The sequence below is a fragment of the Leopardus geoffroyi genome, chromosome A3, assembly GCF_018350155.1.
Source record: "Leopardus geoffroyi isolate Oge1 chromosome A3, O.geoffroyi_Oge1_pat1.0, whole genome shotgun sequence".
Lineage (NCBI taxonomy): Eukaryota > Metazoa > Chordata > Mammalia > Carnivora > Felidae > Leopardus > Leopardus geoffroyi.
This window is the reverse complement of record NC_059336.1, coordinates 139803936-139818530: the sequence shown is the minus strand read 5'-3', so window position 1 is coordinate 139818530 and position 14595 is coordinate 139803936. Positions and strand designations below refer to the sequence as shown.

Below are 14595 nucleotides of genomic sequence, written 5' to 3'. Positions count from 1 at the left end.
AAATGTATTCTATCATTTAAAAATTTCTACCTGGAAAGAAAGAACTCATTTGAAGGTTTGTAGATTGAAGAATGTGTCTGATACAGAATTATTCTGTGTCCCCTCTGGGGCTACCCGGTAGGTGTTCCCCAACAAGATTAAAGGACACCAAGATATTGCATTTACAGCCTAAAGTTTCTGCTACATTCCGAGTCAGATGTGGCCGGAGGAAACAAACTGTCAACTCTCAGGACTCGGGAAAAGCGTCAGTGGCCTGGGGTTACGGACCTTCACGCTTTTCTTTCGCGTTCAAAGGCTGGTTAGTTCCATTTTGTTGCCTGCTGGCTGGAGACGCTGAGATTTCAGCGTGGATCATTTTTCCCTTTCTTGATTTCTGAGTCGCCAGGAAGGAGCGTCAGGATCAGGGGGTCACATCTCATTCCCGTCCAGGGAAGTATTTCTCCGGAGACAGGCCGGCACGGTGACGGCTCCGAGTGTCACTCCACATCCCTCCCTTTCCTATCAGAGGGTCTTGCCCCTCCTGAGAGGCAGGGAAGATCCTTCAGCTGGGTCCGTCCACCTGAGGGCCTCCGAAATCAGCAGGTTACGTCGTGGAGCATCTGGTTCGCAAAGCAAGGGGTTCTGACTGAATAGGCGTCTGCTCCGGTCCCCACCGCCTGTCTGTCTGCCTTTCCTTTTAAAAGGGGTTAGGCTTGTAACCCTTGGATTATTTTCTTAAGACATCATCACAACAGGGTCATCTCCTGCACATATTTTTTTAAGTTTATTTATTTATTTTGAGAGACAACAAGCCCACACCAACGGTGCGGATGGGCAGAGAGAGCAGGAGAGAGAGAATCTCAAGAACGTTCCATGCTCGGCGTGGAGCCGGACGTGGGGCTCGGTCCCTCAACCCTGGGATCATGGCCTGAGCTGAAACCACGAGTTGGACCCTCAACCAGCCGAGCCCCCCCAGGTGCCCCACCTGGACGTATTTTTGAGACAAGCTTCTGATCTGACCAGTCTGTGGTGGGTCCTGAGGTTCCCAGGTGATGGCAAGGCTGCTGGTTCACATGGCCTCAGTAGTAAATTTACTCAAATGTAAAATCAGGATCTCTGAGCCCCTTCCCACACTGGCTAAGTCTGAATCACCCCCATGGGGCCAGGAACCTGCTTCGAAGGTGACACCTGTCTGCATTCAGGGTTAGTTCACAACTCTAGGAATGTCCACTTCTGAGATTTCATCCATCACTCACCGCTGTCCTACAGACCTCCAAGGCTGAACTTTCTATTTCCCTTCTAATTATACAAATACACGTAGATGCCACCCATCTTGGTTTTCTTGGGGACAGCCACGTCCTAGATGGCCCCTGCCTGGGAGCTTTGTTGGCTTTAGTGTTGGGTTGGTGCAGCCCAGAAAGCTTCTAGAGTCGTGACTAATAAAATAGAAGGTGGAGGCAGCCCTGACGGGCATCACGAATACTCTGGAGATAATTTACGTCAAGCGGAAGCTTAGGAGTACTTTGTGTTTGTGCTTTGGCTGAGCCAGAGAAGGGTTCACGTAGCAAAGCTTGACAACGGCCAACACGCGCGCTGAACGAGTGTGCGTAGCCATGCCTATTCACAGCAACAGGGAACTACTAAGGAAGGACGTTCTGAATAATGTCATTTTTTTCTTTTTTACAGTTCTCCAAAAATAGGCAGCATTGTTATAACTGGAAAAATCAAAAACTGTGTCTGCCTTCATTGCTGCAGCCTAAATGCTCTACTTTGCCCCCAAATTACCTTCCAATTATGACTGTGATTGACCTTCCCACCTTTATATTTTACCATTTTCGTGTTTTGTTAATCACAGGAGCAATGACTGACTTACCTCTGGATCAGTTAGTATGGAGTGGCAACATGCCAGTGTAATTTCACATCATTAACTATTCGGTGAAACATTCTCAGGTGATGGGCTCGAAATGCCTGATTACGTCCCAGTATTTATTTGGCGGAACAATTTCAAGAAGGTCACCAACTACGTACATCATGTACTTTCATTTCAAAGACATGGTGAACCTCTGAGTATTTTCATTCTTATTTGTGTGTTTGGTGGCTGCAAGGTAGCCACCGGGTAAGCAATCACAGTCAGAATTTGTTACAGTGTTGAGTATTTCAGATTTTTCTACACGAAATATTTTCACGTACAGCATGGAAGTGAACATGAATTGCAGTCCATAGAACACCATTCAAAAGTTGGACGATGTCTCCGTTATTATTGCTAAAATGGTTGTGAAATGCAATCAGGCCAATCAAAAACATGTTCGATTAAATTGTAAGTCAATAAATTTGTATCCATTTCTGGAACGGAGCAGACTAGTGAGCTTATCCTAAGTCTCAAGACTGGACATGCAGCACACTGTCACACACAAACTAGCCACCCTCTCCGTAGGCTCCCTAGATGGGACCGAAAATTGGTCCATAACTTAATGTATGAGGCGTCCAGAATGAATTCTAAAACTGTACCCAAGTGAGTGTAATAGATGAGCCCCTACGTTACCAACTTGTGCTGTGAGCACAAGTTCTCTGTCAAATCCCCTGCCACAGGTGAGGTTTGGTGTCCTACTGCCCTACTCATGGCGTAGAATTTAATTAAGGTAAAGACACGTTGACTCCATTGCTGTAAATGTTTAAATTTATCCAACTGAAAGTAACCCAACAAGCATGCTTGTTTTTGTGTCTACTTTAAACTTCTTCCCAGCTTTATGAGGTATAATTACCAAATAAAATTGTAAATAGTTAAAGTGAACAACATGATGGTTTGATGTATGTGCACATGTGAATGATTCCCACAGCTGAGCTAATGAGCACATCCATTACCTCACATAGTTGCCTTTTTTTAAACAAGAGAATGCTTATGATTTATGTGTATATCTTATATGTCTTGCAGGTAAGCACATTAGACTGGGTACGGGCAGAAAAAACCTACAACCTCTGTGAGGTACTATTTAAACTTCACAAGGTAGGTATCCTTTGCACGTGAGATGCGCTCATGGAAGTAAGATGTGCCTTTGGGTTTAAGAGTCCATTGAGATAGTAAGATAACCTGAAAATCTTCTGTATTCATAACATTTCCCCATCCTGAAACTTGCCATCCTGCTGTTCACGCAGATGAATGGATGGATGGATGGATGGATGGATGGATGGATGGATGAGTTGGTGGGTGGGTAGATGGATGGATCGAAGGAAGGAAGGATGGATGAGTTGGGTGGGTGGATGGATAGGAAGGAAGGAAGGATTCATGGATGCATGGATGGATGGATGAGTTGGTGGGTGGATGGATGGATGGAAGGAAGGAAGGAAGGAAGGATGGATGAGTTGGGTGGGTGGATGGATGGATAGGAAGGAAGGAAGGAAGGAAGGAAGGAAGGAAGGAAGGAAGGAAGGAAGGATTGATTCATGGACGCATGGATGGATGGATGAGTTGGTGGGTGGATAGAAGGAAGGAAGGAAGGATTCATGGATGCATGGATGCACGGATGGATGGATGGATGAATGAGTTGGTGGATGGATGGATGGGTGGATGGATGGATGAGTTGGTGGGTGGGTAGATGGATGGATGGAAGGAAGGAAGGAAGGAAGGATGGATGAGTTGGGTGGGTGGATGGATGGATAGGAAGGAAGGAAGGAAGGAAGGAAGGAAGGATTCATGGATGCATGGATGGATGGATGAGTTGGTGGGTGGATGGATGGAAGGAAGGAAGGAAGGAAGGATGGATGAGTTGGGTGGGTGGATGGATAGGAAGGAAGGAAGGAAGGAAGGAAGGAAGGAAGGAAGGAAGGAAGGATGGATTCATGGATGCACGGATGGATGGATGGATGAATGAGTTGGTGGGTGGATGGATGGATGGAAGGAAGGAAGGAAGGAAGGATGGATGAGTTGGGTGGGTGGATGGATGGATAGGAAGGAAGGAAGGAAGGAAGGAAGGAAGGAAGGAAGGAAGGATTCATGGATGCACGGATGGATGGATGGATGGATGGATGAGTTGGTGGGTGGATGGATGGATGGAAGGAAGGAAGGAAGGAAGGATGGATGAGTTGGGTGGGTGGATGGATGGATGGATAGGAAGGAAGGAAGGAAGGAAGGATTCATGGAATGGATGCATGGATGGATGGATGAGTTGGTGGGTGGATGGATGGAAGGAAGGAAGGAAGGAAGGATGGATGAGTTGGGTGGGTGGATGGATAGGAAGGAAGGAAGGAAGGAAGGAAGGAAGGAAGGAAGGAAGGAAGGAAGGAAGGAAGGATGGATTCATGGATGCACGGATGGATGGATGGATGAATGAGTTGGTGGGTGGATGGATGGATGGAAGGAAGGAAGGAAGGAAGGATGGATGAGTTGGGTGGGTGGATGGATGGATAGGAAGGAAGGAAGGAAGGAAGGATTCATGGATGCACGGATGGATGGATGGATGGATGGATGAGTTGGTGGGTGGATGGATGGATGGAAGGAAGGAAGGAAGGAAGGATGGATGAGTTGGGTGGGTGGATGGATGGATAGGAAGGAAGGAAGGAAGGAAGGAAGGAAGGAAGGAAGGAAGGAAGGAAGGATTGATTCATGGACGCATGGATGGATGGATGAGTTGGTGGGTGGATGGAAGGAAGGAAGGAAGGATTCATGGATGCATGGATGCACGGATGGATGGATGGATGAATGAGTTGGTGGATGGATGGATGGATGGATGGATGGATGGATGAGTTGGTGGGTGGGTAGATGGATGGATGGAAGGAAGGAAGGAAGGAAGGAAGGATGGATGAGTTGGGTGGGTGGATGGATGGATAGGAAGGAAGGAAGGAAGGAAGGAAGGAAGGATTCATTGATGCATGGATGGATGGATGAGTTGGTGGGTGGATGGATGGAAGGAAGGAAGGAAGGAAGGATGAGTTGGTGGGTGGATGGATGGATAGGAAGGAAGGAAGGAAGGAAGGAAGGAAGGATTCATGGAATGGATGCATGGATGGATGGATGAGTTGGTGGGTGGATGGATGGATAGGAAGGAAGGAAGGAAGGAAGGAAGGAAGGATTCATGGATGCATGGATGGATGGATGAGTTGGTGGGTGGATGGATGGAAGGAAGGAAGGAAGGAAGGAAGGAAGGAAGGAAGGATGGATGAGTTGGGTGGATGGATGGATAGGAAGGAAGGAAGGAAGGAAGGAAGGAAGGAAGGAAGGAAGGAAGGAAGGAAGGAAGGATTCATGGATGCATGGATGGATGGATGAGTTGGTGGGTGGATGGATGGAAGGAAGGAAGGAAGGAAGGATGAGTTGGGTGGGTGGATGGATGGATAGGAAGGAAGGAAGGAAGGAAGGAAGGAAGGAAGGAAGGATTCATGGAATGGATGCATGGATGGATGGATGAGTTGGTGGGTGGATGGATGGAAGGAAGGAAGGAAGGAAGGATGGATGAGTTGGGTGGGTGGATGGATAGGAAGGAAGGAAGGAAGGAAGGAAGGAAGGAAGGAAGGAAGGAAGGAAGGAAGGATGGATGGATTCATGGATGCACGGATGGATGGATGGATGAATGAGTTGGTGGATGGATGGATGGATGGATGGATGGATGAGTTGGTGAGTGGGTGGATGGATGGAAGGAAGGAAGGAAGGATGCATGGTTGGATGGATTGGTGGATTGGTGGGTGGGTGGATGGGTGGGTGGACTGGTGGATCGATAGAGTGTGCACAAGTGTGTATGTGCACACATACTGGGGAGAGAGTGTTTTAGTCACTGCCACTTACAGTAATATGTTCCAGGATCTTTGGTATATTATTGTCATTGCCATTGTTTTTAACAGGTCAGATACAAACCCCAGCTTCCCAGCTTTTCTTTTCAAAGTCTGGCCCAAGCCAGAATGACTGATCAAATATCCCACATCTATTAGAGGGAAAGTATTCACTGGCTAAGAAAGGGCAAAGTTTTACCAATAACATCCATCCCAAGCTTTCAGAATCACCCAGTTCCAAAGTAGCGAATCCATTGCCACGAAACAAGTTTTCCGCTTCTCCTGGGCTGACACCTCATCTGGGACTCATGAGGTCGGGGTTTCCCGGGAGCGCTCTGTGCGACTCCTGCTTGCTCGCAGTTGTCACACGTTGACATGTCGGAGAAGAAGACAACCGGGGATTTGAGCGGGGATTGCACCAGGCAACACCAGCCAGGAGACACGGGTGTCTCACGGATGGGCTTTTAGCAGACCTCAGGTCACACTGAATGATACAGAGGTTGGGAAGTGGAACCTGAAATGCAAAACCTGGTCACTGAGCGGCTCAGGGGACTCCGCCAGGCGGGAAGAGGTCAGTCCCACCCCATCCCGGTGACCCGGAGGCACCTGCTTTGGGCCCAGGGGTGCTCCCAGCTGTGACTTGTGCCCAGGCTGGGGGGGGAGGCTTGTCTCTGGCCTCCTGCCCCTGCTGGGTGAGAAGCCAGGGCCGTCACCACCCATCACAGGGGAGGAGACACGGGAGGCGGTGCCCTCGGCCAGCTGTCCCGGACCTGCTGACGTCTGGCTGACCCACAGTGCACAGGCAGGAAATAAATGCACCCAGTGAATGTGCCACAGAGGGTCTGCTGTTGTGTGTGAAGCACGTGCTCTTGATGCAGACGGGGCTGACTCTACCACCTGAAATTTTACTTTGTTTCTTTATGCCTCAGTTTCCTCATCTGTAAAATGGGGTGATAATAACCTGTTGTTGTCTATATTTTGTGACCCTCTGCAGGGTTGTGTTAATTGTGTGATGACCAAACGCCCCGGCCATAAGGAAGTGCTCACCGAACACGGCCTTTTTAGGGCATGTTTGAGGTCCCCTCCTGCCCTCTGCATCCCCGGGGGGCCGTGATTCTCCCACACCACAGGGCCAGGGATGCACCTGCCGGTGATTCTCAGCCTTGTCTTATGGGGAAATCACCCGGAGGGAGCTTTAAAGCAGAGCGAATGGTTTCATTTTATTTGAGATGTGGCCCAGACACCTGTGTTCATTCTGGAAGTTTCTGCGGTGCTAACATGTGGTGCTAACATTCTGCGGTGCTAAGTCTCGTGTCGTGTGTGCAGCATTTGTGCTTTGACACCTCCTTGTCAGTAAGTATCATTTACAACACTAATGAATTCCTCTGTGTCATTGGATAGAACCTTAGTGATGAGAGGCCTGGTTGTATCAACGACCTTTACAAAACCATGAGAATATTAGTTGTTGTTAATAATGCCAGTAGGGATCGTAATTGTACGTTAATTATACCTTTTTTTTTTTTTTTAACGTTTATTTATTTTTGGGAGAGAGAGACAGAGCATGAACGGGGGAGGGGCAGAGAGAGAGGGAGACACAGAATCGGAAACAGGCTCCAGGCTCTGAGCCATCAGCCCAGAGCCCGATGCGGGGCTCGAACTCACGGACCGCGAGATCGTGACCTGGCTGAAGTCGGACGCTTAACCGACTGCGCCACCCAGGCGCCCCTACCTTTTTTTTTTTTTTAATGTTTACTTATTTATTTTGAGAGAGAGAGAGAGAGAGAGCGAGGAGGGGAGAGGCAGAGAGAGGGAGAGAGAGAATCCCAAGCAGGCTCCGCACTGTCAGCACAGAGCCCAACGCGGGGCTCGATCCCACGACCTGTGAGATCATGACCTGAGCCAAAATCAGGAGTCAGACGCTCAGCCTCCTGAGCCGCTCAGGTGCCCGTTTCTTCCTTCCTTTCCACTCTCCTCTCCACAGTAGTTGAAACTCATTTGCTCCATTAGTAAGTCACGCACTGAAATGTGAAGTCAGAGACCTGTGAGTGTGATCTGGGCGTGTAAAACAACACACATTGTCTCAGGAGTCATCCGTCCCACAGCTGGTCACGAGAGGAGTCAGATTTCAGCCTAAGGTCTATGGCCCCAGCTGAACCGCACTCTGCGGAAGGTCTCCTTGCAGGCCCACTAGTGGAGGTCAGTGGAATTCGGTTGCTGGAAGATGCTGGACTGGGGGGGGGCTCGGCTCCTTGCTGAGTTGGCCAGAGGCCGCCGTCTCCACCAGAGACAGCCATTTCCACCATATTCTGTTGGTGAGAAGTGGGTCACTAAACACATATGACACAGATGACGTGTGATACACATCCTCTATATGGTATGTAGGTATACACACGTAGGAAGAGACCACGTGAGGCCCACACTACGGTACTGGCCACAGCGTGGCGGGGAGCAGACTGTACTTGGCCAGACCATGCTTGTTGCTGGGGGTGGGGGCGGCTGGTCAACCCTGGGCTTCAGTGAGGTATCAGAAGTGAGTTACATACACTTGGAGGGAAGCTGTCTCCAGACGTCCCCTAAAGAGGCCAACAGCTAAGCCTTGACCACATCATCTGCGGCACGAGTCTGGGAGACGTGTCCTACCAGCTGGGGGCTTCCCTTCATTCTGGGGACGTTTCCGTCAAGGACTAATTTCTTCCAGCAGCAAAACAGCCCAGATGGATGGAGAGCTTTGACGTCGTGGCAGATGAGGCCCAGGTCAGGGGTAGGAGGCACAGCCTTGAGGTCCGTCCGAGCCTCTCCACAAGGGGAGGAAGCCGTGTCTGAGTCCCGGTACAGGGGAGCGCTGTGCCCCAGCCTGGGACGCTCCTGTGTCTTTCTCACGCAGGAGTGCACACGGCAAAGTAGGAAGTCTGTACGAAAGCGGAAATTAAAAATATATGCAGTGCCGTTTTTCATGTGTTTTGTCTGAGAATTTGACCCCCAGGAGTCATTAGTCAAAAGTTAGAAGTTTTGAAAGAAAATTTAATGTTTTAAATTTTGATATGCCTCCTTAAATGGAAAATGTCCTCAAAAATAATTTTAAATTTAGATCTGGAATTTTAAGCTGCACGTAATAATAACACCTACGAGGGAAATACGTCCCCATAATACTATTATCACAGTGGTAGAAGGAACCATTATGTTGAAGTGATTCTCGTGACAATTTATACGCGTAGATTTTCATTCATCGATACTCCACAAGATAATTGTAGAGGAAAATGTTATGGCTTTTCCCTTTATTTTACAAAAGTTCCACATTGTCACATTCTGGCTTTTACACGGCTTTCCCGCGTCTGAGGTGCTCCTTTGGTGTCGGGATGTGTTTCAAAGACCGTCATTTTGTACAGACGTGCTTCGTTAATAACTGTGCAGCCGTTTCTGTTTTTATCCAGCATTTCTTCCAGGAAGACCAGTAAACATGTTGTGAAATGATTAGCAAACCATTACATTAGTCACGAGAACAGCCACAGCACATATATTAATCCCATATGGGGCAAATAATAATAATAAGGATAACTTTGTAGCATTGAACTTCTTTAAAAAGGAGATCGTATTCTGTCAGTCGAATGTCTTATTTGGATGTCCTAAATGGCGATTCTACAAAAGGATACCCCCTTTGGTACACACCTTTAGTTGTGGATGATCATTGTGCACATATAAATCTAAACTTATTTATAAGCATTTAATTCGCTTTTCAAAGGTTGAAATAAATGTACGATATCAGAAGAACTGGCACCATCAGCAACAGTTGTTAATGATTTGTGTCAGAACGACCGTTTCCAAGTACGGCCATTAGTATTCCATCCAGGAATGAATCCTGTTGTTGTAGGTTTGTTTCTCTGACTTTCTTCTGAGAAATTACTTTTTCCGGTTCTTTTTTTTTTTAAGTTTATTCATTTTTGAGAGAGAGAGAGAGACATAACACGAGTGTGGGAGGGGCAGAGAGAGAGGGAGACACAGAATCCGAAGCAGCTCCAGGCTGTGAGCTGTCAGCACAGAGCCCGACGCGGGACTCGAACTCACAGACCATGAGATTGTGACCTGAGCCGCAGCTGGATGCTCAACCGACTGAGCCCCCAGGCGCCCCTACTTTTTCCGATTCTTAAATTACGTATTCTCTATTTCAACTCCCATCAGAAATAGATGAGAAAATTGCATCCATGGGCTTTGATTGCACATGTAGGTTGTACGCGGCTCGGAGACAGCGGCAAACAGAAACGCCAATCGACTCTGGGGAGTCTGGCGGGAGAGGAGGGGGATGTGTCCTCCAATGGAAGAATACCCAACCTGAAATTTTTCGGTTAAAATTTAAGTTAACTCACGTTTGGCAGAGGATCTAGATAGCAGCATCTACCCGGCTTACCCGGGGCCTTGCTAAGTCCCCCGTTTACATCGGAGTTAATCCTCTCGTACGGGGAGCGAATCCTCCTTATCTTCGGGCTCAGAGCCCATAAGCACAGGGTGGCTAGTAAGTTCCCGGCCCAGGGTCATCTTAAATCCTATTTTGTTCCACTCCTTGGGACCCTTGGAGTCCCTGGAATCTGTCTAGAGTCCGCAGTAAGAATTTTCAGCCTGCTCTCCAGCGACCCGCCAGGCAGCTAGGACCCCAGGGAAGGGGCTCCTGTCCTCTGTGAATGTCTGGAAGCCCCTCCCTTGAGCCGAGAACTTGCACCTGCATCAGGGAGGACCCTGCACGGGGGGGGGGGGGGGGGGCGGGGGGGTGGTTGGCTCCAGGGCTTTGCTGCAAAGGGCCGGGGGGGTCTCTGAGGGCTGGGGTGGGGTCGGGAGCGGGAGCCTAGGCCACTGTGTGACCCAGAGTCAAAGTGAGCTGTCTGTCTTCACGGTAGGACGAGTTCTGCAACTTGGAGTAGTCCTGACACCCTGCAGGGGCACAGCGTTCCTGGATGTTTGTGTTCCTTGGGACACGTCCAGGTCCTGGGGGGTGGGGGGAGGGGGCAGGGAGCTGACCCTTAACGGGATTTGCAGCTCCGACGGGCTTAAAACCAGGTGTTCTAATGCAGATGCTGCGCAGCGGGGAGGCCCAGGCCCAGAAGTTGGGTGCAGCCGGGGAGGGGGGAGCCACTCACCTCCCACCCTGGTGGCTCATTTCCGAGCCCTGTTGACTGAGTTATCGTCTCACACGGGAGCCACAAGAAATGTCTGTGGAAATGAGCTCCATACGGACCACTAAGGTCACTGACATTAATGTTGTTTTCTGTGCTTCAGGAAGTAATGTCATCCCTGAAATCCTTCCGTGTTCTTCCCTGGGACTTCCCAGGCTGCTCCCAGAGCGATCTGTATTTGCTCGTATTTGTCCGTAGAGGGCAGGGCTCTGCTCACTGGTTTGAGTGGCAAACGCGCTACTCCTTGAAAAGTGACCTTGCTCCTCACAACTGATCTAAATAAGTAATTCAAGAGTCACATCACCATGTAGGTGAAAATCTAAATTCTGCTCCTTAAGGTAGTGGCCATTTGGAGAATTATAACAATATCACTGAGCAATACTTAGAAACCTAACATCATGTATTTTAAGTAGTCTCTTAAAACTGTCTATTTAAGTAGTCTATTAAAAACCCCACTACGTGCAGAGGTACGTGTGCAGACACTGCATTTGGAGGGGATAAAACCCACAGGCGGCATACAGAGTAGCCCTAGCAGAACTATTTGCCTTTCACGTTCTCTGCATTGATACAATAATTATAAATGTGCAAATAAGTACATAGAGTAAACACACAGGAGTGGGAAAACTCCAGGTAATTTTTAAATGTGCTCTTTTTGTTTCGTTGTCAGAAAAGGGGACGTGCGGGGTTCTGCATGCTTACGGGGCCGGCAGGGGGTCCGCTCCTGCTCCAGGACTGGCCCCGACTGTCGGAAGCCCGCCAGCCGCGTGTTAGCTCAGACCCCGTCTCTCCGCTCAGCAGCGCCTCAATCACAACGTGCTTTTGTGCAAACGCGTGAGGACCTAACAGGCACGGGGATGCTGGTGGCCTGTGCTTTCTCTGTGCTGCCACTCTAAGCGTCTGACCCCCTCCTGTGCCTGCGTCTTAAAGCCCAAAACAGCCTCAGAGGTGGACAGCTAACCCTTGGCAGAGAAAGTCCTGTTTTCCTCCTACGGAAATACGAGATCCCGGTGTAACCAGGGACAGGAGAGCGCGATTGGCCGTCCCACTGGCGGCATCGCCCACACAGACGCTTCCCGAGCCGTCTCCTTAGGTCGGCGGTCTAGACAGTTAAGTTCAGTACTTGCAGACCCGATTTCTGAGACGTTGTGTCGGTGACAAGGACGTACTCGTGGTTTATGACGGGCAGTCTCATCTGTTGAACGGTTTCTGTGTATCCCAGGCTGAAGTGAAAGATCTGGGGGGGGGTCCGAAATCAGGGCGCATCTCTGTGCCCAGGGTTCGTTTAGGGCTAGGAACACACAGCACACCCGCACGTGCACAGGCACGCACACACATGTGCACCCGCCCGTGAGGCAGGAGGAATCTGACCATGTGCAGGTGCAAACACCGCTGAGGACCAACAGCAGGGAGAGGGCGCACAGGCGAATCCTGCAGAGACGTCCCGAGGCCGGAGGTGAATCAGGAGCCCCCAGAACCCACGAGCCGCCTGCACACATCCGTAGTCTCTTACCTGCACACCTGAGCCACGGTGAACAGCGGGGTCCCTTGGCAAGGAGTCTGCCCTCCGTCCCCTTCGCTGGACAAGGTGGTTCAGGCACAGTCCACGTGGACGATCAGTGCCTGGGCAGTGCGGGTGCGCGTGTGTGTGCAGATGCAGGTGTGCCTTATGTGTGCACGTGTGTGTGCAGGTATGTGTGCGTGTGGAGAGAGGGATGAGGGGCGGGTGCAGGCCGGAGCACGCTGTGAGTAGAGGAAGGTGCATGCTTACGTACATGTGTGCGTGTGTGTGTGGGCGGGAAGAGGGGCGTGTGCGAGTACGTGTGAGCGTGTGGAGAGCAGAAGAGGTGTGTGTGCAGGCCAGCACACAGAGGGAGGGGAGACTCGCCGGGTGCTGCCTGCTGCGTGCAGCGCTGCGTCCCCTGAGCGTCCAGTCCTGGGCTGTGCTGACCCGAGACCAGTGAGGCCCAGAGTCACCCTCTCCTTGGCTGCGTCCCCCACCGACTCGGGAAGGAAGTGCACACACCCGATGTCTGTGTGCAGAGCCCACGGCATGCAGGGCTCCTCTGCCTTAACCTTTGCTCTCAGGATGTTTCTGGACATTGGTTCGGTGTGGCCAGGACCCTGGGATGATACAAGTACGCCTTGGACGGCTGGGGGTCCTGCGGTGCCTTGGGGGGGTTCTGAGCAGGGGTCCTTTTGCCCAGGACAGAAGAGCTGGTGATGCCCCGCAACCCGGCGGCGAGGGGCCTGGTTAGGGCCGTGTTCATGCCAGACCGGGGCGCCCGGGTCCCGTGACCTGACCTTCCAGTGAGACGCTGAAGCAGACGCTGTGGTTACCGCTATTTTAAGTGGAAGCCGCTTTGGGTGGAATTTACCTAAATCTGTTTTGGGCTCATTTCGACAGCTGCCACGTGGGAGGACGGCCCTGCCCTGAACGGGGGCTCCCCGTGTGGCCGGGTCCGCAGTGGCTCCGTGTCCCCATCTGGTGGCCGTGGGGCCTCTGCCCTCGGCCGGGACCCCCTCCCGCACTAACGCCCTGACGCGTTCTGTTTTCCAGCTCTGGCTGGCGGACGACGGCTGGCTCCACGAAGACTGTCACCTGGGTCCTCCCGGCTTCGCGCCCCAGCGGCCGTTCAGCTTCAGCGTCCTGGTCGGCCACGGCCAGAGTCGCGTCTTCAGCGTGGACCTGGGGAGCGAGCTGGCCGCCTGGGAGAGGTCTTTCCAGAGGGCCACTTTCAAGGAAGTTCAGAGAAGCAGGGTAAGCACCTCCCACCCTCCCGCGGGAGAACTCGGGTGGGGCGCGACCTTGCCCTCAGGTGCGCCGCCGTTCCAGACGAAAACGAATCTTTGAAAGCTGAGCGTTCTGACCTGAGCCACCAGGTCAGCGTCCGTGGCAGGTGACGGGTCGCCACGGGAGAGCGCGAGGGGGCGCATTTCACGTCTGCAGAGAGCCACGGGCTTTCCACGTCCACGCCCCTGACGAGCCACGCTGCCCACAGGCTGCTCCCAGCAGACGGCGCAGGTGGCTCATTTGCGGTGAAGTCCCCCGGGCGTTTGTCACGGACGAGGCACCCGGTGGCCTTGCCCCTGCCGTCAGGACCCAAGGGAGAATATGACGTGGTTCACGTGACTGAGCTTCTGCCCTTGTCGGCAGGGTACAGAAACGTGCGTCTGTCAAATGCGTGAGCAGGCAGGGGTCATGACCCCCGGCGTCGTTAACGGTGGGACCCCTCACGGGCAGAAGGTCCACGCGGCGATGTCAGGGAGGGGACTTCCTGCCAACCATGCGGCCACCTCCAGCCCCGTGTCGTCGGCCCTGGTGCAGAGGAGATCACGCCTCGTCTGGGAGCGCGCGTTCTCAATGGAAGGCCCCGCGTGGCTTTGACTCTCCAGCGGCTGCTCGGGCCTGGGGGTCCCTGACTGGGCGTCACTGCGACCTGCCAGTCTGCATGGCGACGTCACACTCAGATGTTCCTAGAAACACACGTCACGGCTTCCCCTGGACCCCCCTCTCCGGCTGGGCAGCCCCCGGATGTGGTTCCGTTGCGCCCAGCGGCCACGTGCCAGAGGCGCCGGCTCCATGACCCCAGCAGGCAGGTGATGCAAGGGTCCTGAGGCACTGAACACTGACTCCCCTGTCGCGGGGACTCATTGGCCCATCCGGCAACTGTTCACAGCCCTGAGCCCTGAACAC

General features: G+C 51.8%; 1 protein-coding gene across 1 annotated transcript in view; it reads left to right on the top strand.

The window, feature by feature from the left end:
* The window catches only part of SNTG2 (syntrophin gamma 2), a 184813-nt gene that overhangs the window by 141292 nt on the left and 28926 nt on the right, over window positions 1-14595 (top strand). The window contains exons 13-14 of the mRNA XM_045447897.1: window positions 2912-2983; window positions 13459-13659. Of these exons, the coding sequence (XP_045303853.1) occupies window positions 2912-2983; window positions 13459-13659 (273 nt within the window). The remainder of the gene's footprint in view (window positions 1-2911; window positions 2984-13458; window positions 13660-14595) is intronic.